This window comes from Oryctolagus cuniculus, chromosome 2 (genome assembly GCF_051225735.1).
Source record: "Oryctolagus cuniculus isolate XC-2025 breed Fujian yellow rabbit chromosome 2, ASM5122573v1, whole genome shotgun sequence".
In the NCBI taxonomy this organism is placed as follows: domain Eukaryota; kingdom Metazoa; phylum Chordata; class Mammalia; order Lagomorpha; family Leporidae; genus Oryctolagus; species Oryctolagus cuniculus.
In genome coordinates this window covers 47,740,877-47,768,687 of record NC_142868.1, presented here as the reverse complement: position 1 = coordinate 47,768,687, position 27,811 = coordinate 47,740,877, and the positions used below count along the sequence as shown (strand labels likewise).

The 27,811-nt window shown below is 50.2% G+C and overlaps 1 protein-coding gene and 1 long non-coding RNA gene across 4 annotated transcripts in view; both read left to right on the top strand.

Annotated features, from left to right (window-relative positions):
* Positions 1-14,686, top strand: part of DPYSL2 (dihydropyrimidinase like 2) — a 149,959-nt gene extending 135,273 nt beyond the window's left edge. For all 3 annotated transcript variants that reach the window (XM_051842554.2, XM_002709455.6, XM_070068271.1), the window contains exons 9-14: positions 3,069-3,225; positions 3,561-3,702; positions 5,492-5,662; positions 8,973-9,152; positions 10,575-10,740; positions 12,155-14,686. In XM_051842554.2, coding sequence (XP_051698514.1) covers positions 3,069-3,225; positions 3,561-3,702; positions 5,492-5,662; positions 8,973-9,152; positions 10,575-10,740; positions 12,155-12,246 — 908 coding nt within the window. In that variant the 3' untranslated portion in view covers positions 12,247-14,686. The remainder of the gene's footprint in view (positions 1-3,068; positions 3,226-3,560; positions 3,703-5,491; positions 5,663-8,972; positions 9,153-10,574; positions 10,741-12,154) is intronic.
* Positions 14,687-24,913: 10,227 nt separating this feature from the next.
* Positions 24,914-27,181, top strand: LOC138848454 (uncharacterized). The gene is made up of 2 exons (XR_011386251.2): positions 24,914-25,034; positions 26,987-27,181. It is a non-coding gene; the product is annotated as an uncharacterized LOC138848454 (long non-coding RNA).
* The last annotated feature ends 630 nt before the right edge of the window (positions 27,182-27,811 follow it).

The following is a 27,811-nucleotide window of genomic DNA, read 5'->3' as shown; positions in this document are numbered from 1 at the left end:
TGGGAGATGACTAACTGTCAGAGCTAGGAGCTGTCACGCGTTTCTAAACCCCGGCCTTCCATTTATTCCCCATGAATGCACGCAGGCCCAGGCTGGTTGTGAATAAACATCACTGCAGAGTCCCCTGCCAGAGCCTGCTTTGGGGTCACATCCTTCAGTTTAGACTTTTCCTGGAGAAAAAAAAAAAATAAATCACGAAGCTCTAACGGATGCCAAGAAAGCATCAGCAATGTGTTTAGAGAAGTGCAGGAAGGGCAATTAAGCCGTTCTGTGGTTTATTATTATTAGTGGTAATTATTTCTGGCGCACAGTTCAGCGGTGTCTGTGGCCAGATCGAACTCTGGCAGCCCCTGCTGGGCTCCCTGGTGCACAGTGTTTACAGAATGGGGAGAGGAGCCCTGGGAGACGCTCCATGACCCCCTGTGTATGGATCCAACCACCCCTGGGGGTAGAGGCCTTGAACATGATGGATTAACTCCCGTGCTGAAGAAAAGGAATGAGACCAAAAGACAGGAAGGACCTCTGGACCCCTCAGAGAATTGGAACAAAGCAAAGCAGAAATGAGCCACCAGACGCCTCTGCCCTGGAGCCCACTTCTTCTGCCCCTGCGTGCGCCTGTCTAGGCCTGGCCCTGATCCAAGAGTTTAAGGAGGTAGACTCTGGTCAGCTGTGGCCTTGGAAGCTCTGACCTGGTTCTGTTTTTTCCAGAGGCTGAAGGTCAAGTTTATTCCCTGGCGAGATGCGTGCTCCTGTGCACATAGCCCCTTGTCGGTCAGCTCCGTGCCCCCCAACCCCAGTCCCGGTTGTGTTTTGCGGGGAGAGGTGAGGCCCGGCATCCTCAGCTTCCACGCCCGTGGCTTCAGGCCACTTCCCAAGCACCAGTCCCTGCCGTACGTGCGCACCCGCAGCCCCATTGAGGGGCAGATTGAGCAAGAGGACAAGCACTAGCAAGTTTCAGGACACTCAGAAATGTGTGCACTCGTCCAAGGATTTTCAGGGACCACACAGCCATTGTTTTCCTCCAGGCACCTTTGGTCTCCTGAACATTTTCACGGGGACAAAGCCAGCATATCTGTAAGGTTGCGCAGCCTCTGTTTTTGTATGATTTAGACAAACTTCACCTCTGTGCTCAGACAGATGGTGGCCTGTGGGACCCGCAGACCTGGCTGGGTCAGGAGAGTTACACTTGACCAGAGCAGTCTGACGTTCCAGTCAAACGCCGGGAGCCGGAGATCCTGGGAGAATCCCAGGCTGTTCTTTGGCATTTCGTGAAGATCCTTGCAGGGGCAAAGCCTCCTCAGTATGTAGTGCTTTCCATTTGGAAATGGGTGGGAGCAGTTTTGGCAGCCACCCAGCTGGCCCCTGCACTGCCTTCTGCCTGGGAAGGCCCTGAGTGGATCAGGAACCCGGGACCCCTCTGGGCATTCTGAACTTGACTCTTTTTTTTTTTTTCCTGGGTCTTCTTTCTGGGCCATGGGTCCCCTGGCTTTGGAGCTCTCCCCTCCTGTGTGGGGTCTACTACTGATGGCCTGGAGTGAGCTGCCTTCTGTGGCCCCCAGCACTCGCTGACTGAACAGGGACCCCTTTGTGAAATTCCTGAGGCAGGAGAGGGCAGCTGTGTGGAGCCAGCCCTCCAGTGGCTGGCCAAGAGGGTGCTGTGCTGTATTATCAAGTGATAAGGCTTTGCAAAGGCTGTGGAGAGGAAGGGAAACACATTCCTCACTGACACGTGTTTGCCTTTGAGAGCCCTGTGTTTGCAGAAGAGGGGAGCTTGGCTGGGTTGATGTGGGGTGAGAGTTAGCATGAGGTGGGGGCGAGCAAACTTGGCTGACCTGAGATCAAGTTCAAGCTCAGATGCCTTTAATTAATAAGACACTGGGTTATTTAATGAATTTAATTTATTGAGTGCAGGCAGCTAAGTTAGCTACAAGGTGTTTCCATCAAGAGGAAAGGAAAAAAAAAATAGAAAGATTGGCATTTACTGGAGTGGAGACTGGCCTCCTGAATAGAATTTTGGGTAATGGTGAAGAGATGGGCTTTGGAGAGGAAGGATGTGTCCGTGGGGAGGTTGCTTTAATCCTTGAATTCAGAGAGGCTGCTTCGGAAGATTTTGTGCAAGAGAATAGCATGGAAAGATAGGTTTCCATAAATATCCCCCATGGAAGTGTCTTGGAGAAGGAATGGTGATGTAGGGAGGGATTGGGAAAACAAATGAATCTGACATTCTTTCGCAAAACTCTGGGGAGACTTGCTGAAGGCCCATTTCAGAAGATAATTTAGAGCAGGCACGGAAGCCTTGGCCATCAAGGGATATACATGATTTCCAACTCCCTGGCTTACGTCTGGGCGTCAGAGAGTTAATATTTTTGGATATTGTATTCATCAAATTAGACTAGACTTCCAGAAACTCTGAAATCTCAGTAGCATCACTGTGCAAAGTTAGTTTTTCTCTCTTTCAAAGTCAGCTGTGGCCCCGGTGGCTGTCCAGGGCAGCTCCTGTCTCAGGTGGTGACTCGGGGACCCCGGCTGTCTCTGGGGTTGGTCTGAGGGCTGTGTATTTGCTCTCCAGTACTTCAACTTGGCGATGTCACATGTGATTTCCTCTCACAGACCTTGAGCCACAACTAGGCACTGCAAGGGGGCTGGGAAGTGTGAGCAGAGAGAGTGTTTGCTGGACAGCGAGGTCAAGTTCAAAGTGCTACCGATCATTCAGGAAGAAGAGTCTAGACAGCACCTGGCACTGGATACATGGTGCTACAGGGCTGACGAGCAACAGTGTAGGATGCGGAAGCCTTCAGCAGCTTGCAGGATCACCTAGGGAGTGTGTGTTGAGTTGTAGAACAGAAGGTGAAGTGTAGGGTGCATGCGACTGATGAGCAACTCTGGCCAGCCAGCGGGGCTACCTGATCAGCTTCCTCTTCTGTGAGACTAGGCTGGCATCTCCTGTGAAGGGATGGTGACACCCTTGTCATGCTTGTCATGCACCAGGCAGGTGGCGACTCCCAGAAAGGCTGGTTTCCTGCCCTCCTCATTGTGTGAGACTGAGCCTTGTGTGTTCTGTTCGTCAGGAACCGTGGTGTATGGCGAGCCCATCACCGCCAGCTTGGGAACTGATGGCTCCCACTACTGGAGCAAGAACTGGGCCAAGGCTGCTGCCTTTGTCACTTCCCCACCCCTGAGCCCAGATCCAACCACTCCAGACTTTCTCAACTCCTTGCTGTCCTGGTGAGTTCTGATGACTTGTTCATATTTTACATTCTTAAGCTTTTGCTCACACTTACTGGGCCAGTAGGTGACAACGTGGTGGTTGAGAGAAGGCTTGCCAACATAGACCTTTGTTCACCACTCTAGAATTGCCAGACGTGAATGAGGAATTAGCACTCTGGCAGCATTCTGGGAGAGAATTCCATATGAAACAGTTGGGCCCCTGGAAAGTCCAAGGGGATGAATGTGGCATCAGAAGGACTCCCCTGTGGTTGGTGCAGTGTCACCCATGGAACAGAGTGGGGTACCCAGCGTTATAATGGTGCTTCAGTATTGGGTTGTACGTTTCCTTCCAGTGGCGACCTCCAGGTCACTGGCAGTGCCCACTGTACTTTCAACACTGCCCAGAAGGCTGTAGGAAAGGACAACTTCACGCTGATTCCCGAGGGGACCAACGGCACTGAGGAGCGGATGTCCGTCATCTGGGATAAGGCTGTGGTAAGGAGCAGTGGCCTCACCCATGGGTGGACCTCAGTGTTCTTCTTCCTCCTCATCTGAGGCCTTGAAAGGAACAATTGAGAACATTCTAGAATCTGAATCTTAAGTGACAATCTGTCTTAGGTTTGGAAATCTAAGCCCACTTCTCATAAGACATTTCCTCCTAAATATTACATGCGTATTGCTCATTGTGATATGGAACAGTAAAGACTACAAATGTACAGTCTTTATATGATTCTCTGGTTAGTCAGATAAAAGCTTACTTAGCAACCTGATGGCTTTCACAGTTCATTTTTTCCCCTTGGGAATCTTGATCAGTTTCCTTAAAAGTGTCTTTTGGGGGTTTCTGGATATTTAGCATTTTGACCCACCACTGGCTTTTATAGTCCTGCTTTGAACATGTACTGACTTTTTAAAAAAAAAATTTATTGATTTATTTTGAAAATCAGAGATACAGAGAGAGAGAGAGAGGGAGAGACAGAGAAAGAGAGATTTTACATTTGCTGGTTCACCTCCCAGATAGCCACAGTGGCCAGGGCTGGGCCAGGCCAAAGACAGGAACCAGGAGCTTCATCCAGGTCTCCCACGTGGGTCCAAACACTTGGGTCATCTTCTGCAGCTTTCCCAGGCCATTAGCAGGGAGCTGGATTGGAAGTAGAGCAGCTGGGACTTGAACCGGCTTCTCCATGGGGTGCTAGCTAGCGTCCTAGGCGGTGGCTTTATCTATTACGCCATAATGCCAACAACTGTGTACTGACTTTTAGGAAATCTTTGGACCTTTTTGTTTTTATATTTAAAAATATAATAGCAGAAAAGGTTTTCCATTTTTTAAAATGATTTTTTCAGATTATATAAATAATATATCCTTATTCCAGAACTAAACCATCACCATGTTCCACATATCACAATGATCATTTTGCTAGGGCATGACTGCACAAGATATGTAAGTAACACTGGTATCCCACATACTGTTTTGTAGCTTCTTTTTTTAAAATTTAATAGATCACAAAAAAGTTTCCACATCCTTAAATATACTTGAAAAACTTGGTTTGGTTTTGAAGAGCAGACTTCCATTTTCATGCTAAATTTAATTCATTTGTAGTGAATATTTTTTCATATGCATATAGACCATTTGTATTTTTCCTGGTTCTTTTTTCTTTTTAAAGATTTATTTATTTATTTGAATGTCGGAGTTAAACAGAGAGAGGAGAGGCAGAGAAAGAGAGTGAGGTCCTCCATCTGATGGTTCACTCCTCAGTTGGCCGCAATGGTCAGAGGTGTGCCAATCCAAAGCCAGGACCAGGAGTTTCTTCCAGGTCTCCCATGCAGGTGCAGGGGCCCAAGGACTTGAGCCATCTTCTACTGCTTTCCCAGGCCACCGCAGAGAGCTGCATCAGAAGTGGAGCAGCTGGAACTTGAACCACCGCCCATATGGAATGCCAGCACCGCAGGCGGTGGCTTTACCCACTATGCCACAATGCTGGCCCTCCTGGCTCTTGATGTCCACTCATTTCCTTTGCCTATTTTTCTACTGAATTTATAGAAGGGTAGGGAAGGGAACTGTGACTGGCACCCATGAAGTGCCAGGAAAAGCCAGTCGTGGGGCTGCAACCTGCAGCTGAGATGACTAGAAGCCTGGGTCTGTGCCTGTACTTCGTTGTAGAGGACATCCAGCTACTTTGTGCGTCGATTGTTTGTTCCTTTATTGCTGAGTAGTGTTCTCTCTTTCATCCTTTCCACCTGCTTTTGTGGCACTTATGTGCCTGTGTATATGTGCTGTGTTCTTCAGGTCACTGGGAAAATGGATGAGAACCAGTTCGTGGCTGTGACCAGCACCAATGCAGCCAAAGTCTTCAACCTTTACCCTCGGAAAGGCCGCATTGCTGTGGGATCCGACGCAGACCTGGTCATCTGGGACCCCGACAGCATTAAAACCATCTCTGCCAAGACACACAACAGTGTAAGACCTGTTAACGGGGCAGACCCCATCCCAAGGAATCACAGTCCCAGAAAGAGATGGAGGCAGGGCAGGGCAGGTCCTGGGAGCTGCAAAAAGAACTTGATGGGATAAGAATGGACTTTTCCCAAGATACAAGCTGCAGGTCACTGAGGAAGAAATACAGATAGCTATTTCATTAGCATCAGTGAGATCTGTGAGCCCTCATCCTTGTTTTGAGTTACCATGGCTTTCCTGTCCTTAGACCCTCAGAGTCTTTAGAGTGGCTCAGCACAGAAGAAGCTTCTGGAAGTCAGGCAGCATTGCATTTTCATGGTTTGGTGCAACACCTCGCGTGATGGTGCTTGGCACAGGGGACCTAAATGAAATAGGCCAGGGTCTACTCCTACTGGGCACTCACACTCCCTTAAGCCACTGTTTTCTCATGCCAGTGTTGCTGTCCAGAAACATGAATGACAGCTGCTCTTACTGTCCAAAGGCATGCGTCGATTTTGACTTCTCCCTAAATAAACGAAACATTGCCCAGCCACTTGATCATGGCATTAAGGATCTGCAGGTTTGGGGCATCTCTTGCCTCTTTGTCTAGGCTTCAGAGCTTGGGAATGAATGGAACCCTGAGCAACTGAATAATATCTGAGGCCCCTCAGCCGAGCGTGGGGCGGTTTCAGCCAAGGACTCTGTGTGTTCTGTGATTCTGACCTGTGTGGTCAGTGGACTGGAAACATAGCTTTTAGGTTCCAGGGATCCCTCACAAAATTCCACGCAATCCAGCCTCTCTCTGTGGATTCCACATCCATGGATTCAGCCAACTATGGGTTGAAAATGTGAAGTTGTTATTGATGTGTATGATGTAGTTAGGTCCACTCCAGCTGTGGCCATCCTGACCATGCACAGATGTTTTCTTGTTATTATTCCCTAAGCAAGGTAGTATTACAACTGTTTGTACAACATTTACATTTCTATTAGGCTTTGCGAATGAAGTAGAGGTGACTTTAAGCGTAAATGGAGGAGGTGGGCAGGCTACACCCTTTTATATAAGGGATTTGAGCATCTATGGATTTGGGGGTGGTGGGATGGGTTTCTGGAACCAGTCGCCTGTGGATACCGAGGTATGACTGTAAGTATAAAACTGGAAGAACGTGGACTTTGTAGAGGCTTTGGAGGAGAAATGGGTGACGGGTAGAAGGAACACATTGGAATCTTGAAGTGAGTTCTGAATGAGTGGAGAGGCTATTCTAGGTGAAATTCCAAACTGAAAATTGGCTCCGTAGGGGAGATGATTCCAGACTGCCCACGTTACACGGCCTGGGCCGGTGACTGACACGTCCCCCACGTGCCATGACAGCTCAGGGCAGGTTTCTGGCAGTTCTGCAGGACAGCCCTGGGCCCTTGCCATATCCCATTCCTCTCTCATTTGGACAGAGATGCTGGGTGAGTGTGGGCTCCTCTCCAGCTTCTGCACCTGTGGGTGCGTGGGTGGCAGGTGCTTCTTGGAAGGCTGCTGAATTCCGTAGTTATAGCTGGCTTCGTTCCCTCCTCCTCCTCCACGGGCCGCCTTACAGTTGCACTTGTGTGGAACTTAGCTCCCAAGCTTTTGGGAGTCCCCAGTGGCTTCTTCCAGGGGCTCTAGGGCCCTGGCCAGGGACCCTACCCATTCAGCATGCATTTCCTGCCACATTCCCAATTGCTCTTTCATCTGGGCTCCTCAATAAAGGGGCTGAGATTATTATCCCAATGGGGAAGATAAATAAACGGAGGCTTAGTGAGCTTAAGTGACCAGTCTAATATTACATGGTGATTTTGTGGTTGAGCCAGAATTAGAACCCAAAATTGTTCAGCTTTTCCCTGCTAGCCTGTGTGCAGCCTCTCATCAGCGTTACATGGACACAGTGCTTCCCCCTTCCAGTGACCCTTCCCCCAGAGGTTAAGGTAAAGAGGCAGGCGGGGCTCACTGTTGAAGTTGCAGATGACCCCGCTGGGGTGGGCGCTTGCGTTTGGAGCTCTTGGCCTGGAAGAAGAGAGAATGTGGAGGGAGAACAGATTCGGGAACAGAGTCTATGCCCTGCAGACGTGTCACCCAGACCCCTCCAGAGCGATGGCCCTGCCCTGCAGGTAACACCTTCACGGGGCCTCTTTGCTGTCCTCACCTGTTGACGAGCCAGCACCCAGGATGCCCATGCAGCATGAATCAGCTGGGAGCTTACAGGAGGCCCCCCCCCCCCCCCCGCCCTGGGTGCTACAGTGTTTCCTCCCACAAGGAATGATGAGCTGTGATGGGAGTGTCTTGCTAACTGGCACTGGCAGGCCTGCCACTGGGCCTGCGCGTGGATTTTCCAGGCATGCAGCCAGAGAGGTGGTTCCAGGGCACCCACGTTGATGTAGGTCAGTACTGTCTGCAGCTGATGAGTGATGGAGCGCTCCTGCCTCACAGCTGGCAGGGTAGGCTCTGCGCATGCTGAGCTGTGATGCGACCCTTGGGTGTGTCGCTGTTAAATCATTTACAGTCCTGAAGCTGCTGCTTCCGGCTTTTCGCCAGGAGCGAGAGCCCCAAAACTCTTCTAGGCGCTCCTTTATGGACAGCTGGACTCGATGTAGGCACTGCATGATGTCCTGGACACCAGCAGGCTTGCGCTGTGGATGGCGAAGTGCAGTACGCCAGGCAGTGAATGAGTGAACATGTCCTAAGTGCCTACTTTGTGCCGAGTAGCATGCGAGCTGCTTCTGTTTGTTTGGTTCATTGGGTCCTGGCATCAGTCCTGCAGAGGGGGCCGTGCCCGGCCTCCTCTGGGGGAGGAAGGCGAGGCTCAGAGGAGCATCAGGGACTTGCTGGTGAGTGGCAGACCTGGGGTGCGAATCCCTGGGCAGCTGGCTTCCACGGAGTAGCAATTTAGCCACACCCCAAACAGATGGGAAAACCAGGCAAGCCGGTGTTAAAACCTCTTCACGTTTAGAACTTGGTCAGAGGAGGCCTCTGGAACTCAGCCTGAATGGACCTTGAGCTGGTGGGAAGAATTCGCTGCTAATAGGAGATATCTTTTTGTGTTTGTGTCATGTTTGCGCGCACATGTGCGCGCACACACACACACACACACTGCAGTTGTTCTGTTCCATCATTTTCCTTCCAGACCGGGAGAGGTGGGAAGGCTGATCCTGTATTCTAGACAGGGAGGACAGATGAAGTTGCCTGCTGGGGCGGCGGGTGCTGGGACCAGCCCCGGCGTCTGGCATCGGGGCAGTGGATGCCGCCGCACGGCTGGGGTCCTGCCCCGGCGGCAGGGCCCACTCTGAGGTTCCCTGCGCTCTCTTCCTGCAGTCTCTGGAGTACAACATCTTCGAAGGCATGGAGTGCCGCGGCTCTCCGCTGGTGGTCATCAGCCAGGGGAAGATCGTCCTGGAGGACGGCACGCTTCATGTCACCGAAGGCTCTGGGCGCTACATCCCCCGGAAGCCCTTCCCTGACTTTGTTTACAAGCGTATCAAGGCCAGGAGCAGGGTGAGTGGCTTTGTTCTTTTCGACTGTTTTTAACATGGGATAAGCTCAGGTCCCTATTGTGAAGCAGGTGGAGTCAGAATAACAAGATGAGTAGAGAGGGTGGCCGGGACGAGGGGAACCTGGACTCTATGAATGGAAGGTGACGTTTTGAGGGGGCAGTTGGGTGTGTCCCCAGCCAGCCGGAGCAAAGGGAGGCTACGGTATATGCTACGATGAGGAGTCTCTGGTGAGGGCCCAGGAGATGAAACCATAGCTGGGGAAAGGGTCATGGGCAGAGGGCATTTTCATTTTCATTTTTTTTTTTTATTTGAGGGGTAAAGTCACGGACAGAGAGAGAGGTCTTCCATCTGCTGGTTCACTCCGCAAATGGCCGCAATGCACAGAACTGCACCAATCCGAAGCAAGGAGCCAGGAGCTTCTTCTGGGTCTCCCATGCGGGTGCAAGGGCCCAAGCACTTAAGCCATCTTCCACTGCTTTCCCAGGCCATAAGCAGGGAGCTGGATCGTAAAAGGAGCAGCCAAGACAGGAACCAGCTCCCATATGGGATGCCAGTGCAGCAGGCTTAGCCCACTGTGCCACAGTGCCGGCCCCTTGAATTGTTTTTTTTTTTTTTTTTAATTTATTTAATTTAATTTTTTTGACAGGCAGAGTTAGACAGAGAGAGACAGAGAGAAAGGTCTTCCTTCCGTTGGTTCACCCCCCAAATGGCTGCTACGGCCGGCGCGCTGCACCGATCCGAAGCCAGGAACCAGGTGCTTCTCCTGGTCTCCCATGCGGGTGCAGGGCCCAAGCACTTGGCCCATCCTCCACTGCCTTCCCGGGCCACAGCAGGGAGCTGGACTGGAAGAGGAGCAACCGGGACAGAATCCAGTGCCCCTACCGGGACTAGAACCTGGGGAGCCAGTGCCGCAGGCGGAGGATTAGCCTAGTGAGCCATGGTGCTGGCCTTGAATTGGGTTTTGATATTGAGTAGGAATTTATCAAGTCAGAGTCGAGAGACAGGAAGTAGGTGGGCAGGATACCAGGAGCTTGGCACCCATAGCGTATTGGGGTATGGTGAACGGCCTGCAGTGCTGGGGCTTGGGGAGGGGGAGGCAGGAGGGGCTGAGAGGAGGTTAACAGGAGAGTGGGATTAGAGAGGAAGGTCTGGACTGGATCTTGACCCTGACCGCAGGTCCTCTTCACAGCATTATGAGGGCATTCTTAGGGGGTTTAGAGTTCAAGGGCCGTGAGGGGAAAATGGTGAGAAACTTCAGTTCCTGCTGAGTAACGGTTACCGGGCTCCAGCTGGGTGGGCTGGCCATGCCCCTGTTCCCAGTCTAACAGACCAGTGTTGGGCTCTGTTCCTTCTGGGTCAGGAGGGCTGTCAGGGCGGTGTGCTCTGCACATGTGGCCTGAGGGGGGCGCTCTTGTGCTTACAGCTGGCGGAGCTAAGAGGCGTGCCCCGCGGCCTGTACGACGGACCCGTGTGCGAGGTGTCCGTGACGCCCAAGACGGTCACTCCCGCCTCCTCGGCCAAGACGTCGCCCGCCAAGCAGCAGGCCCCGCCTGTCCGCAACCTGCACCAGTCTGGATTCAGCTTGTCCGGTACGCTCCTAGCTTGGTGCATTGGAAAAGGGGGCAGAAGTGGAAGGGAATGACAGTCCCATCCCTCCCAAAGTGGGAAGCCTAGTATCCGCCGAGATGCATTTTCAGAATAAATGACCCCTGGGGTTTCAGAATCTTGAGGTGAATTTCCATCGCGAATGCTGTGGCGCCCGTGCAATGCAGTTAGGAGGGCGGTCTCCTCCGCGCACGGCATCTGGTGAAAAGAGGGCCCGTCCCTTCCAGCGCCGGCTAACCTCCCGCGCAGTCTCCTCCTCTGTGAGACCGGGGTCACAGCGATAGCTCGTGGGGTTGCTGTGAGGAGTAACTGAGTTCATATTTATGGAAAGTGCTGCGAACAGAGCCGTTTGATAGCTGTTAGCCACCTGCTTGGTGAGAGCCAAGGGCCCAGACTCTACACTTTCCTGACCTGGAACTTCGTATGTTTCATATGGCCCCTATGAGAATCCTCTCCTCATCTGGCTTCCTGGGCTACAGACGGGTATCCTGATTCCAATGGCTTAGAAAAGAAATAGTTAATCAGAGGGTGTTTTTTTTTTTTTTCTTTCTTGTCAGATGCCTGATTTTGAGAAAGTTACCATCTGTGCCATATAGGGGTTATTCATTTTTAAAGGAATCTAGAAATGTCAAACCTTACTTTGGCCATGAAGTGCAATGGGCTTAGTGATGGCTGCTTTCTTATCTCCCGGGCCAGACAGAAGGCACAGGTCAAGACTGATCCAAAAGGCTTGAGCCCAGGGCTATTTGGGATTTTTTTTTTATTTTGGACTATTTGCATATGCATAGTATGGTACAGGTTTAAACGCAATGCCTGTGTGCTCCATGTGTACCTGAGACTCGTGTTCTGAATCTAGTTTTATGCAGTATTTTTAGTGCACTTGGATTTGGGCTGCAGCCCATCCTGCGAAGTTGGGTGTAGAATTTTCCACCAGAGGCGTTGTGTCGGCGTTCTGAGACTTTCAGATTTGGAGCATTTGGGTTTTGGGTTTCCCGGATGAGGGATGCTCAGCCTGGCCCATGGTTCCTCCTGCTTTTGATTGTCTGCAAGGTTAGGGAGTGCCAGAGAGGGGGCTGTGTGTCTTCAGAAAGGGTGCGCTCAGGCCAGTGGACCAGGGCGCCTGGGGACGGATGGGGACGGAGGCCGACGGAGCCCTAGTGCTGGATCCTGTGTGGTTGCACATCTCCCAATGATCCACGCAGCCGGCTTCAGTAAGGGTGGCCCTGGGCCGCGGCTGGTTTGGGGGCTACCCCTGGCCCCTCTCCCATTTGAACTTGCAGTGGGGCTGTGGGAGGACACAGAGTGCCGGCGCCCTTGCTCCCGCGCCCTGGCGCTGAGTTTGCAGCAGGGGCGGGCGCCCCAAGCCTCACTTCCTCTCTCCTCTCCCGCCCTCTCCAGGCGCACAGATCGATGACAACATTCCCCGCCGCACCACCCAGCGCATCGTGGCGCCCCCCGGCGGCCGTGCCAACATCACCAGCCTGGGCTAGAGCTCCTGGCCCCACCGGCTGCCTGGGGACGGGGATGGGACACCTGAGGACATTCTGAGACTTCCTTCCTTCCTTTTCTTTCCTTTTTTTTTTTTTTTTAAGAGCCTGTGATAGTTACTGTGGGGCAGCCAGTTCATGGGGCGCCCTGTGGGGCCCTGCTCCGCCGCCACGCGGAGCTCCCGGTGTCGCTCACCGCTTCCCTAGGCATCCACCCACCCGTACACAGAACCGCATCCAACACTCAGACATGCACCACAAAGCAAATCACCAAGAGGGGTCTGCATCGCGAACCTCTGCTGTACTCCGTAGCATCTGCTTTTCACTGAGGGAAGAGAAAGTGAACTGCCCAGAGCTGCCTTCTGCTTTTCTTTTTTTTAAAAAAATTATTTTAATTAAAAGTTTTCTTTGTGGGGCTGGGGAGGTTCTGGGAGTGGGAGAGTTATCTTTTTTTTTTTTTAATAGTCCATTGGAAAGTCTAATTTAATATTAACACAAGGGGTTTGAACTGGACATCCTAATGATACAATTACATAACCATCGTGCTGAGTCAGGGGGTTGGCAGAGGGGTCGCGTGGGGCCTCCACACGGCCACTGCCATCATTTTCTGGATCAGATGTGTTCAACGGGCAGGTGTTCTTTTTTTGGCCTAGATTTTGCTGCGTACCGAATCTTCTGAGGATTCTCTTCTCTCTCCACCATTTTCTTGTGTGTGTGCACTGCATTCTCTCTCTGTCTCTAGCTTTTTCATTCATGAACATTTTCACGTCTCTCTTCTTGTTGTGTTTTCTCTGGCCCTCGTCTCTGAGACAGTGGATGTCCCTTCTTCTCTGGCTGTCTTTCCACCTCACCCAGTCTCCCATTTTACGGTGGTCCCAGGACCTGCCCGGAAGGACTCCAGTTTTGCCACTGTCGCCATGGTAATCTGTCATCCTAGTCCATGTAAGACTGGTGCTACCCTCTGCCATCGCGAGGCGACGCGTTTGAATCCGAGACCCTGGTCAGGCGCAGGGTCAGGCGCAGGGCCAGGCTGGGTTGCGCTGCCCACGCGATCGCACATGGGCCTAGAATGGAACCGCAAACAGCGCCGGGATGCAGAAGTTGGAGGCTGCACACCTTGCGCGGGTTTCCTCTGGGCAATGCTGATTGGTTGAAGTCAAGACCCGTAGGTCCAGCCTTGTAACCCAGTTGAGCCAACGGCCACTGGCGACTAGCTGCTTAGAGTGCTAAGCCAGCAGGGGTCTGGCTCCCCCGTCCTGCAGTTTCCTGGGCATGTATCTAGACCACACTGAGGCTCCTCACCTTGGGGAGAACAAAAAGTTTTTTTTGTTTTGTTTTGTTTTGTCCAATTATTTCTAAAGACATAATGCAATATAGGGAGGCCTTATAAATTCAGAAAACCCTTGGAAATTTTGACCTAAATTCGTTTTACTTTGCAAGAGGAAAAGTCAGTTTTAGCACTGCTACTACGTCACATCGGCTCTGTTTTGGGGAGAAAACGTTACCAGTTAGACGTGTGTGCCCCTCAGAGACCTAGGGTGACCCCGGCTCCTTGTCTCAGTGACGCTTTCCCACCGGCTCCCTCCTCCGTGTCCAGTCCTGTCCTTGCTGACTTGTGTGGCAGGGCCTTCCAGCTGTGTCCGCGGGTTGTTAGGAACAATGCTGGGCTCGCAGGCTTCTGTAAAGCCAGACCCGCTGTCCTAAAGCGTAACATCCAAAAGTAGGCCATCACACCATCCACTCGCCTCTCCTCACGTTATGCCTTTGGGGTTATGGTTGGGGTTTGGAACTTTGTTGTTGTTGTTTTATTTGTTATTTTAAAGGTAAATTGCACTTTAAAAAAAATAATTGGTTGACTTAATATATTTGCTTCTCTTTTTCCTCACCTGCACTTAGAGAAAATTTGAACAAGTTGGAAAAAAAGTTTGTTTCAATTCTAAGAAACACTTGCAGCTCTTCAGTATTCACTTGAGTCTTCCTATTTTTTTTTTCCTGTACCAGATCATGGCAATTTTGGTTGTTCAATGGTTTTCTTAAGAAACGATTTAAAACCTGAAAATTCCCCAGGCTGTGTAAGCATGTTTACTTGTTGGCTTGCTTTGTGTGTGTGTTCAATGAATGTCATATGTAAATGCTAAAATAAACTGACAGTGTCTCAGAACTGATTAACTGCAGTGACTTGATGCTCTAAAACAGTGTAGGATTGAATAATAGATGGTTTTTAATCCTTGAAATTGAAATTGTGATGTGACCCCTGAGTGGAGGAACTTTCAGTGCTAACGCTGATAATGTGTGTAGCCCGAAGAGTACTTTTTTTTTTTGTAACCACTGTCTTAATGGCAAAATAATTATGGTAAAATACAAGTCTCGTGTTTATGATTCCTTAAGAACTCTGTGTTATATTACCATGGAACGCCTAATAAAGCAAAACGTGGTTGTTTCAGGGTGTGTCTGTGTGAGATGTTCCGGCGGCAGCTCTTGGCCTGGCTCTCCAACAAAACCTCCCCTCTGGTATCGCCCGTGGGAACCATGGGCCTCGTTTTGGGGGCTATGTCCTTGTCATGGCTGCTGTGTCCAGGCCACGGCCTGTGGTATAATCCCAAGCAGAGCCCAGCCTGAGGCTACAAGGCAAGCTGAGGCCAGAAAGCCATAGAAGCCACAGATGCTGCAAGAAGAGTCAGGATGCACCCTCGGGTTGGAAGTGACAGTGGAGTGGGGCCATATTGGGAGGGGACCCCTCTGAGCTCTTGCCTTCCTTCCAGCTTATTTTCCTGGGGAAACCCTCACGCTACCATGGTGCATGAAAGATAAGGGAATAAGAATGTTGACTTGCACCTATTGCATACATGCAACTGGCATGAATTCAGGATATAAAGCATGTGGACTTCACCCTTAGCCACGTGTCAAGGCTGCACAACGGAGAGCCTGGCCACCCCAGCAGGTGGGATTTTTTTTTTTTTTTTTTTTTTTTACAGGCAGAGTTAGACAGTGAGAGAGACAGACAGAGAGAAAGGTCTTCCTTCTGTTGATTGACCCCCCAAATGGTTGCTACGACCGGTGCGCTGTGCCAATCTGAAGGCAGGAGCCAGGTGCCTCCCCTGGTCTCCCATGGGGTGCAGGGCCCAAGGACTTGGGCCATCCTCCACTGCACTCCCGGGCCACAGCAGAGAGCTGGACTGGAAGAGGAGCAACCGGGACAGAATCTGGCGCCCCGACCGGGACTAGAACCTGGTGTGTGAGCGCCACAGGCGGAGGATTAGCCTAGTGAGCCGCGGCACTGGCCCTTTTCTTTCCTTTCCTCCACTCTTTCAGCCCTGTCCAAACAGGATACAAAAGTGTATCCATGATACCAAGATTTTACAAACCAAGAATGTTTGGGTGAAGGGAAAATAAGAGGGGGAAGAGTAAGGTAAGGGCCTAGCACAGCTTGTGCAGAACACCTTGCAGCAGGCTGTGCGCCGTGAGGGAGCTCAACGTTCCCCAGCACGTGTGGGAGAGGGACAGCGTTTACAGTGACCAGGAGTGCGAGAACAAATTCCTCCTCCAGAAGAAAGCTGGTGGGTCCCGATCCTCAGCCCCCAGGCAGGCCCTGTGGCCTCCTGGTAAGCAGTAAGCACGGTGCTGCTGTCTTGGGCTGGCTCTTACCCTGCTGATGGCAGAGCACCTCCCCCCCCTCCACCCTGCCTGCCCAGGAGAGGGGGCGAGGATGCTCTTTAATATGGGATCCGTGATAAGAGGTAACATGGGGACCTAGGCCCGCTGCCCATCCCGCTGTCCCTTGACTTGGTCCTGCACCCAGACGGGGCTTGTGCTCATGCCTGCAGGACTCCCCGCCCCCAAGCCCACATGTCCACCTTCTGCCCAACCCCTAGAAAACAGCTGCTCCCAGGGGGTGCCTACAGCAGCTGTGGGGCCCTACCCACCAGGGAGCTCCAGGGAGCGCCAGGAGTAGACTTGGACTCATTTGAGCAGGTGATTGCAGGGAGCCAGGGCCAAAGATGGCTTGAGAGGAGCCGTCCAGGCTCTGGTTGGGAGCTGTCACGGCCCTTGGGAGCGCCTCGTTCTCTGGCCAGGGGCAGGCGGGAGGAGGGAGCCGGAGAGTGGGTCTCTATGAAGATGGGCCAGGGCAGTTAGTGCCATCAGGCTAAGCAGCAATGACAACTGTCGAACCCCTTGTTGGTGTGAGTTACTCCAGAGACAAATTTCAAGCATTTAGAAAAAGTGCCATGCATATCTTTCGGGAAGAGGACTGTCAACAACTGAAAGCTATGTTCTGTGCCAGGTTTCTCTAGCACACATTCTGTAAGAAAAGGCAGATCTATTGCTTCTCCCACCGACTGAGCTGAGGATAAGACCCGACAGTGCTACTGAGTAGGTATGTGTAATGATTTCAACAGAATTTGGCTTCCCCAACTCATGCAGACATTAAAACATCAAAGTCTTATGTTAATGGTTAATAGATTAAAGTTAATGCTTGATAGGTGCCAACTTGGTCTAAATGTGGAGTCTGGGAGGTAGGCAGTCTTTAGGTTAGTGGACTTGACCTTGGAAGGTAGTTCTGGAGAGAGGTGGTTTCATAAATAGGGTCTACTTTCTGTCTGCTGCCTGCCTTGCCGTGTGATTGATTGTCCCCCCCCCCCCCATCCTCCAGCCTCACCAGGTGCCTAAACCAATGGAGTCACTCCCTCTTGGAGTGTGAGTTTCCAAGGTAAGAAGCTCCGCCCAGGTATTTCACCTGTTAATGGAAAGTTAATAGAATGGGTATCGTCAGAAAGCTGTCTAATCTCTGCAAGCTAGAGATGGTGGTATCCACCGGGTCTAACTGGAGCTTCGCACCTTAGTTCACAGGTTTATTCCCGGGTTTCCTTGGAATGTGGGCAGAGGAGCGGATTGCACAGGAACGGTAGAAAACTGTTGGAAACAGGGTTCTGACTCTCTTTCAGCCAGAAACACGGAACGCTGAAGACTGATGGTGACTGCTGGGGTCTTCAGTTGAGACCATCAGACCGTGGGACATCAGAAGTGGCACCAATCACTGAACAGAGCAATCTCACTGAAAGTCACAGGAACAAGAGCTAACACTTTTTTTTTTTTTTTAAGATTTATTTATTTATTTGAAATTCAGAGTTACACAGAGAGAGAGAGAGAGAGAGAGAGAGAGGTCTTCTATCCGTTGGTTCACTCCCCAATTGGCCGCAATGGCCGGAGCTCCACCGATCCGAGGCCAGGAGCCAGGAGCTTCCTCCAGGCCTCCCATGTGGGTACAGGTGCCCAAGGACTTGGGCCTTCTTCTACTGCTTTCCCAGGCCATAGCAGAGAGCTGGATCAGAAGAAGAGCAGCCGGGACTCGAACCAGCACCCACATGGGATGCCAGCACCGAAGGTGGCAGTTTTACCTGCTATGCCACAGCGCCGGCCCCACAGCTAACATTCATGACTGTGTGCCAGGCACTGTTCTAAGGGCTTACACCAATTGGCCCTTTTTTCACCCATGAAAAAGTTACCTTGCCTTTGCTATTGTACAGAACACAGAGAGTTAAATAACTTGCTCAGACCAGGCTTTCAGTTCTTGCAGTGGGTATTTTTTTTCTTGCTTCTAAACGAGGACTTAGTATCACAAAATGGTATTTGTCATAAACACAGAGTCACAACTGCAAAGTAATTTTTTTGGGAAATTAGAAAAAATGACCTGAGAACATGAATGCCTGGGAGCAGCCAGAAAATATTTTGAGGAAAGAAAAACAAAAAAGGAAACCTGACCTCCCAGATAGCAAGGAGATATAAAACTGTGATCATTAAATCAGCCCTAATGACAGCAATATAAATAAAGTAGATCATGGAAAAGAACTGAGAATCCAGAATAGATCCAGGAGGTGCATCTCCATCTCTACCTTCCTACCTACCACTTAAGTAAGAAGAGGACAAATTACTTAACAGAACCGACGCTATGATTCTGCTGCCTCTTGTAAGAAAGCTCCTGTTTCCATGGGTGTGGGTGTGGAAGAGAAGACTTGAGCCTAGCGATGGTTAAGATGCCCATGTTACCAGGTCAGAGCGCCTGGGGCCGCTTCTCAGTTCCAGCTCCTGACTCCAGAGTCCTGCTTCTGCAGACCCTGGGAGGCAGTGGTGGGGGCTCAAGGGATCGGCTCCCTGCCACCTGGGCTGAGTTCAGGGCTCCTAACTTCAGCCCTGCCCAGTAGCAGGCATTTGGGGAGTGAACCAGTGGACTGGAGCTGTTTCCCTTTGTGTGTCTCTTGAATGAATGAGAAAGAAGAGAAGGAGGAGGAGGAGGGAGGGAGGAGGAAGGAGAGAGAAGGGAGGAGGGGAAAACTGAGCAGGTAGGCAGTGGGCCCAGGGTGGGAAATGTGGACAACTTAGAGTTTAGCTACAGAGAGTGATGACCTCAGAAGAGACACGTGGGCTCTCAGTAAGGAGGAGGAAGCCTGCAGGACGCACAAGGCCAGCGGGAAGTACATGGCCTAGAGGAGGACAAGAAGCATGACGGTAACTATGTGAGTGATGTAGTTTTACAGAGAAGACTTGGGGGAAACAGTTCATGGAAAATGAGTATTATGAAAAAACTGTGGGCCGGCGCCGTGGCTCACTAGGCTAATCCTCCGCCTTGTGGCGCCAGCACCCAGGGTTCTAGTCCCAGTCGGGGCGCCAGATTCTGTCCCGGTTGCCCCTCTTCCAGCCCAGCTCTCTGCTGTGGCCAGGGAGTGCAGTGGAGGATGGCCCAAGTGCTTGGTCCCTGCACCCCATGGGAGACCAGGAGAAGCACCTGGCTCCTGCCATCGGATCAGCGCGGTGCGCCGGCCGCGGTGGCCATTGGAGGGTGAACCAACGGCAAAGGAAGACCTTTCTCTCTGTCTCTCTCTCTCTCACTGTCCACTCTGCCTGTCAAAAACAAAACAAAACAAAAAACAAACAAACAAGCAAAAACCAAAACAAAACAAAACAAAAAATAAACTATGCATAGATTTAAAAAACTGCACCAAAACAAACTACACCTTTAATTCTACTTTCCTCAAACTTTTTGAAGTCTCTTTGAACACATGATTTTGATACGAATCTCAGGAGTAAATAATACTTATGATAATATTTGGAGAGGGACAGCAAGACCTTACAGTATTTGACCAAGATTTGAGACCAGAGAGCGCTCGTGCAAGCAGGGGGGTGACAGCCAGGGTGCGCCCTAGCAGCGGTGGTCTTGTGGCGGATTTTAGAATCTTGGGTTCTACTCAGAGAAGTAGGAAGGCATGCTGGAAGAGTCGCTGAAGATGAACACTGGGGCTTGGAAGGTTCTATGGCCACAATGATTTAATTGCGTTGAGATTCTTGGCGTGATTAGTTTTGGCAGCTAGGCCTTATCTGGGAGTTACACAACTGTCCTCGTTCTAGCCAAATCTCTCTGCCACACAGATCCCTCGGCCTGCCTGGTGCACGGAGGGGGACAGGGTGAAGGGCGGAGGACAGGGCCCTGTTAGGCTCCAGTAACGGCCTGGTCCGGGACCAACTGTTGTCAGGTTTATCTTGCGGCTTCGGAGACCCAGGCACCCTGCACAGAACCTGGGCGTGGGAGCAGGGAGGAGAGAGCTCACTGCTCATCGGGGTCAGGCCCTTCTGAGGCTTCCCGCTGCCGACTGATCGGCCTTCCCCTTGGTCTCTCATCATTCCAAAGGTTCAGGTACTTAGCCCTCGGCTCCGGAGGAGGCTTCCCAGCCTGTGGGTCCGCGGGTCCCCGGGGATGCAGGGTGGGGCAGGAGGCCGCTCGGCTCCGCTTCTCTGTGCCTGGGGCTCCCTCTGCTGGAGGCCGGCGTGTGTCTTTCATCTTGTAGAACCGGGCAGAATCCGGTCTGGGATTGCTTCCTCTCCCCAGAGAACCTGAGCGGAGGTCTCTTCTTGCTGTGCCCTCTTGCCTTCTGGACATAAGGCTCTCAACAGATGCTGGGGTCCTGTTCTTGGATGGACCGGTCTACAGGACCCGGAGCTAACTGCACTACTTCATTCCTTGTAAATTACTCAGTCTCAGGGATTTTGCATAACAACAGAAGACAGAACAAGACCCCTCGGTATCACAAGTCCCGTTAGCAACTGGTGTTACGTCAACATCTGTGTGGAGGAGGGGGTTTAAAAAAGTTCATGGGAAATGCAAATTATGAAAAAATTATGTATGGATTTCAGAGCTATTTGCACCGAAATAAACATCTTAATTTTATTTTCATTTGATTTGAAAGGCAGGCAGACAGACAGACATAGAGAGATCTTCCATCTGATGGTTCCCGCCCCAAATGCCCACAACAACCAGGGCTGGTCCAGGCCAAAGCCAGGAGACCTGGAACTCTCTCTGGGTCTCCCATGAGGGTGTCAGGGACCCAAGTACTTGAGCCATCCCCTGCTGCCTCCCAGGGTGTGCATTAGCAGGAAGTTGGAACCAGAGGCAGAATCAAGACTTGAACCCAGGCCCTCTGATATGGGATGCAGGCTTCTCAGGTGGTGACCTCAACTCTGTGCTGAATTGAATGCCTGCCCCTAGATGTGTATTTCATGCTCATTTTCCCATGAGCATTTGAGGTACTGATAGACAGATAGACTCCTGGCTAGGTAGCCGGGGACAGGGGCCCTCCCCCACCACCTGTAGAGGGGTCTCCAGGGATCTGAGATAAGGCAAGGAGGCAGCCTCCATGAAGGATGCTGGTGTCATGTGCCAGTGTCTGTAACTGAGGCTTCTCTGTGCTGATGTAACTGGTCTAGGGAATGCAAATTCTGTGTGTCTTTGGGGAAGTTTAATGTGTTTTCTGTTGAGTCTGGATTGGAACCCATCAAAACTGCCCCTCTGCCCGACCAGTCACGAGAACTTCCCCTTTTTACAGAGTATAAAAACCCCTAGACAATCAGCCCTCAACTGCTCTCTCCTGCAGGGACCCCTCTAAGCACTGCCGGGAGCTTTTTTTTCCCTTTCCTTTTTGCTGTAAGTTCTCTTTCAGTAACCCACTTCTGCGTTACACACTCCTCCTTGTCTGTGCTCCCCACTCTTCGGGGGCCCAGCAGGGAAACAGAGCTGTAGTTACCGCAGACTCTTGCAACAGTACCTTTGTTCCAAACTTTCAATTTTGTATTTCACACTCTACTCTCTCTCAGCTCTCCACTCCCTGGGATGTTTCTTCTTCCTGGGTACTATATTCTAAAATCATTTGTGCAGACATTAGATTTAATGAGCACAAATATATTCAAGGATCATATATTTCTTTTGTTTTTAAAAAGCCTTCTTGTGACTCAACACATCTATTCTGATACACTCTATTTTCTTCTCCTCTTAGGAACCAGTTTTCCTAGATGAAGTGTCTACAGTCACTGGACTTATTTTTATATCTCACATTTACTCTTTTATTTTTTTAAGATTTTTATTTATTTATTTGAGAGGTAGAGTTACAGACAATTGGGGGGGGGAGGGAGAGGGGGAGAGAGAGAGAGAGAGAGGAAGAGAGAGAGAAAGTCTTCCTTCTGTTGCTCCACTCCCCAAATGACCACAATGACCAGAGCTGAGCAGATCTGAAGTCAGGAGCTAGGAGCTTCTTCTGGGTCTCCCATGTGGGTGCAGGGACCCAAGCACTTGGGCCATCCTCCACTGCTTTCCCAGGCCACAGCAGAGAGCTAGATCAGAAGTGGAGCAGCGGGGACTAGAACTGGCTCTCATATGGGATGCTGGTGCCGCAGGTGGAGGATTAACCTACTTCTGTGCCACAATGCCAACTCCAACTCTTTTCTTTTTTTAATTTTTTAAAGTGTATTTATTTGAAAGGCAGAGAGAGAGAGAGAGAGAGAGAGAGAGCTCGAGCTCTTCAGTCCATTGGTTTACTCTCCAAATGACTGTAATGGCTGGGCTGGGCCGGGCTGAAGTCAGGAGCTGGGAACTCCATCTGGGTCTCCTGCACGGGTAGCAGGGGCCTAGGCACTTGGACCATGTTCACTGCTTTCCCAGGTGCATTAGTGGGAAACTGGATTGGAAATGGAACAGCCAGGACTTGAACTGGCATTCATATGGGGTGATGGCCTTGCAGGTGGTGGTAGCTGAACCTGGCTATGCCACATACAAGTCCCCCACCCCAGCCATAGCATTTAGCAGTTTCTTGACCAAATACATGCTGCTTAAATGTCCACTAAGCTGCGTTGCATACAGAATGATATTGGGCCTGACTAATCTGGGCTTAGATCCCAGACCTGTCTTCTTAGGGGCTGTTTGCTCTGGAGTCAGTGACTAAGCTCTCTGTGCTTCCTCTAAACAATAGGAATTGTCAATATTTTCCATTTGACAAATTCCTAGTGAGGATTAGATAAACGATTAGGTGTGAAGTGACTGGCCCATCAGCAGGAACGCACAAGCACTGGCTTGCTGTTATTGTTCTTATCTTTTTAATATGCCGGTCTCATCTTCCCTAGCTGATTGTAAGCTCTTGGAACAAACAACTTCCAATGCTCAGTGTCTGACACAGCAACAGTTTATCTTTCTACAATGCAAACTCCAGTGTTGCTGTCCCAGATCAGCAGGCTCTCCTGTGTGTCTTGCTTCTGGGCGTTACCCGTGACCCTGGCTCCTTCCATTCTCAGACACCACCATCCTCAGTGCATGGCCTCCAGCAGTGTCAGAAGAGGAAGAGAAAGGACAATTTAGGTCAAGCCTGGTTTGCTCAGCTTCTATTGACCAGAAGGAAGCTCCTGGCCCAGCAACATGCAAACAGCTTGGGAGATACAGGCCTCGCTGTGCTCTCAGGAGGACGGAGCACTGGATCTGCGATAGAACTGGAAATGGGGATACTGGGCAGGAAAACAGTCTGGATGCCAATACCCCCAGATTACCTGCAAGACTGTGTACAGGACCCAAATGTCCCCTCATTAGAGGATAACGTTATCACTTCCATAGGAGGAAAAATGGGTCCCTGGGTTGAGCATTTGGTGCAGCAGCTAAGATGCCTCTCGGGAATGCCCACATTCCATATCACAGTGCCTGGGTTCAAGTCCCAGCTCTGCTTCCAGTCCCAGCTTCCTGCTAATGTGCACCCTGGGAGGTGGTAACTGATGACTCAAGTACTTTGATCCTGTCACCTACTTGGGAAACTTGGGTGAGGTTCCTGGCTCCTAGCTTCACCCTGGCCCAGCCCCAGCTGTGGTGGGTAATTGGAGAGTGAAAACAGTGGGTGGAGGATCTCTGTCTCTCTCTATCTTCCTCTCTCTTTTTTATTTCTCTGCCATCCATATAGATAAACATTTTTTAAAAAGTAAAAGCAAAATGTGTCCTCCAAGTGTTGTGGTGTTGTATGCCAGACTTCCAGCTGCATCCCAGAGTTCTCCTGGTCATAGCTTCAGTTTCTGGCATGATTGTCTTCAGTGGGTCATTCACATATTCCTTTCCCTGGGGTTCACTTGGCAGATAGCACAAGACAGGAGCGTGTGTACACTCACACCTCCCTGAACCTCTCTCGGCTGAGTGTCTATGAAGAGGTGGCCCTTGCCAAGCCCAGTGCTGGGGGCACATCCAATACGATAGCAAATGGGTCAAACGAGGTCTGTTTCTAGAGGAGAAGGCAGACTTGCAAATGGATAATTGTGATCAATGTTGTAATGAACTACAAAGCACAAGGGGCCCAAGCGGGGGGGTGGGGGGAGCGGGGTGTAGACAACTGGACGGGAGAGACTTCACAAAGAATCACCGAGCCTTAAAGAATAAAAGTAGAGTAATAAAGATGAGGAAGTCTGGTCCCACAGAGAAGTGACCCAAGTGAATTTCCAAGGGCACTGAACTCATCCTCAAATTGAAACTTTTCCCATAAATTGTCTTAGGACTACAGTGACAAGCAGACATCCTATTTCTTAGATCTTGCTGTTTATTCTTCAAAAAGTTCCTGTCAGTTTCTAGTGACTCATTTGCACATCTGATGTAGGTCATGTATGCAAATGTTATAATTTTAAAAAAATATTTATGTATTTAGTTGAAAGGCAGAGCAACAGAGGGAGAGGAGAGAGAGAGAAAGAGAGAGAGAGAGAGAGAGAGAGAGAGAGAGAGAGAACACTTCTACTCACTAGTTCACTTCCCAAATGCCTGCAACAGCTGGGGTTTTGGCCAGGCAAAAGCCAGGAGCCAGGAGCCAGGAACTCCATACGGGTCTCTCAAGTGGGTGACAGGTGAACAAGTACTTGGGCCATCATCCATTGCCTTCCCAGGTGCATTCATAGGAAGTTGGAGTGGAAGCAGGGCAGCCAGAACTCAAACCAGCACTTGGCTGTGGGGTGCTGGTGTTGCAAGTGGCACTTAACCTGCTGCACCAAAACTGGCTCCGGATATGTTATAATATCATAATATCACAAAAGATGACCTCGTTGGCATTCTTACCACTCTTCCTCCCAGTACTCTGTCTTCTTTTTTGCCCCTACACTGCCAGAAAGCTTCCATCTATTTCCAAATGGGCATCCTGTCCTTTGGGGTCTTAGAAGAGTATCCTTTGGCCTGGTTGCCTGGAAAGACTGCTTCCACTTTAATCAGGGCTCTTGCCTGCCCTCACCCTGTGCCTCCTGGATGACAGGTGTAAGACCTGCTGAGGGTCTCAGTTGACAAAACCTTGGTGGAGGAATTTGGATCGAAGCTTGTAAAAACCTTAGCTCTGGCCGATTGCACAGGTTCCCCATTAGATGGCAGCAGTGTACGAGCCGTGCAAGAGCGGGTTCCAGAACTGCGGAAACCGAAAGCCTGAGGGGAGGACAGCAGGCCGCGGCAAGTCCCTGGGTCGCCTGCCCAGGTAAGCGCCTGGTCATCCCCAACATCACAACTGTCTTCTCCGTTGGCAGTCGATTCTTGTTGCCTGTTTCTTAGAGTTCCCTTTGTGTATTTGATAATGGAAACTTGAACCTGTTTTTGTTTTTAAGATTTTAATTTATTTAGTTGAGAAGTAGAGTTACAGACAATGAGAGGGAGAGACAAAGGTCTTCCTTCTGCTGGTTCACTCCCCAGATGGCTGCAGTGGCCAGAGCTGCGCTGATCCGAAGCCAGGAGCTTCTTCCAGGTCTCCCATGTGGGTACAGGGGCCCAAGGACTTGGGCCATCCTTCACCGCCCTCCCGGGCCATAGCAGAGAGCTGGATTGAAAGAGGAGCAGCCAGCACTTGAACTGGCACCCATGTAGGATACCGGCTCATCAGGGGGAGGATTATCCCACTGCGACACGGCCTCTGCCCCCAAACCTGGGGTCTTTTTTTTTTTTTAAGATTTATTTATTTATTTGAAAGTCAGAGTTACACAGAGATAGAAGGAGAGGCAGAGAGAGAGAGAGAGAGAGAAAGAGAGGTCTTCCATCCGCTGGTTCACTCCCCAATTGGCCACAACAGCCGGAGCTGCGTCAATCCAAAGCCAGGAGCCAGGAGCTTCTTCTGGGTCTCCCAAGTGGTACAGAGGCTACTTGGGCCATCTTCTACTGCTTTCGCAGGCCATAGCAGAGAGCTAGATTGAGAGAGGAGCAGCTGGGACTAGAACCAGCACCCATATGGATGCCATCACTGCAGGTGGGTGGCTTCACCTGCTATGCCACAGCGCCAGACCCTGAATATTATTTTGCTGTAGGCATATACTGTGTTTTCTTTATCCACTCATTCATCAACAGACTATTGGGTTGCTTCCCCATTTTGTTGTTGTGAATGGTGTTGCCATGAACACGTATGTACAGATATTTGTTTGAATCTCTGAGTCATTCCTTTGGGCAGACACCCATGAATGGAATTGCTGGCTCATATGGTAATTCTATGGTTAATTTTTTGAGGAATCACTGTAGGGTTTTCCATGGCAGCTGCACCATTTTACATCCCCACTAGCAATGCACAGATGTTCTAGTTTCTCCACATCTTTTTCAACACTTGCTACTTTCCGTGTGTGTGTGTGTGTTTAAATAATAACCATTCTAACAGATGCTGGTATCTACTGAGGTTTTGAGTTGTATTTCACTAATTGTTAATTATGTTGGTGTCTTTTCATATGTTTCTTGGACATTTGCTCCATCTCTTTCTTCAGATGAACAGATTTCTACCTACAATGATCTCCAGTCATGTAGTGATAGAAAGACTAGGAAAAAACATCAGACTCTTTCTAAGACCTTTGAAACCTGAATAGAGAGGCGAACAGCCTGAACGCTGTTGGGGCCGAGTCACAATAATAAAGCACATGCTAAAGGATTCGGTCTATGCCTACTTCTGATGCCTCTGAAGTTGATCTTCCCTAAGGTTTAGCCCCTTAGTTTTTCTTTTGATTTTGAGAGTTACTCAATGATTCCCAACAAACTTCTCCCCATCCCCCTTTAAAAAGTTAACCAGAGGGCCAGCGTTTGACACAGCAGTGTAGATGCTACCTGGGACATCTACATGTGCCCCCCATATCTCAGTGCCTTCTGATTTGAATCCATCAAATTCACACTCCTCATCCTCCACACACTGTTTGTGTATGTTTGTTTTAAAGATTTATTTATTTACTTGAAAGGCAGAGTTACATAGAGGCAGAGAGAGAATCCAGCCCTTCTGATTCCAGCTTCCTGCTAATGCACACCTTGAGAGGCGGCAGGTGATGGCCAAGAGGCTGGGACCATGCCACCCACATGGAAGAGCTGGAGGGGGTTCTGGGCTTTGTCCCGGCCCAACCTCAGCTTTTGCAGGACATCTAGGGAGTGTGCCAGTGGATTTGTCTGACTTAGTCTTTCTGTCTCTCACAGCAGAAGAGCCTCCACGATGCAGCCTGGGTTACGTTTTCCCCGGGGAGTATCACTGAGACTGGATACTGGGGAGCAGCAGCGTTGTTGCTTTGTGGGTGAGAGTGTACTGCGTCCGGATTAATATTCATGTGATTTACTCCTGAAGTGGCTCTGTAAACTGAATGTGTGCTTCAATAAACCATGGCTTTCAATCAAGGAAAAGTGCGCTGCTATAAGTTATTACTCATAAAAAAATTTGTTGAGATGTGAAGTTTTACTTCCCCTGTAAGGAGCACTCCCTACACATTCAGAATTGATGTAAATATATATATACATATATATATTTATGAAGTTATGATGTTTCCAATAATTCTTTCTCTTTTAAAGAATTCTGAGAAGCTGAAAAATTGAGCAAAAGGATTTGTAAAAATATATGATGAGAGGAGAAACCTCGGAAGAGGCCAAAAGAAGGAGGCTAAACTGCTCTAAGTGGAACAGGCTTGCTCAACAGTCTGCCCTCCGAGGAGCCCAAACGGGAGATGACTTTGCATTTCCTCCAATGACTGCCTTCCAACCAGGGAACTGATCTCCTTCCCACTCTTGGATGGCATCTCCTACCAGAACCTGTAGCACTTAGGCTGCTGCCAGTAATGAGAACAAGTCTCAGTTTGGTGGTTACGACGTGCTATCACCGAGGAAAAGCACCAGCCCAGACTCCATATCCAACTGGTAGTTCTAGCTTTCCTTGGGGACTGATACGATTTGTTAGGCTGCCATAACAAAATTCCGGGGCTGTGTGGTTTGAAACACAGAAATTTGTGTTCTTCAGTACTGGGGGCTAGAAGT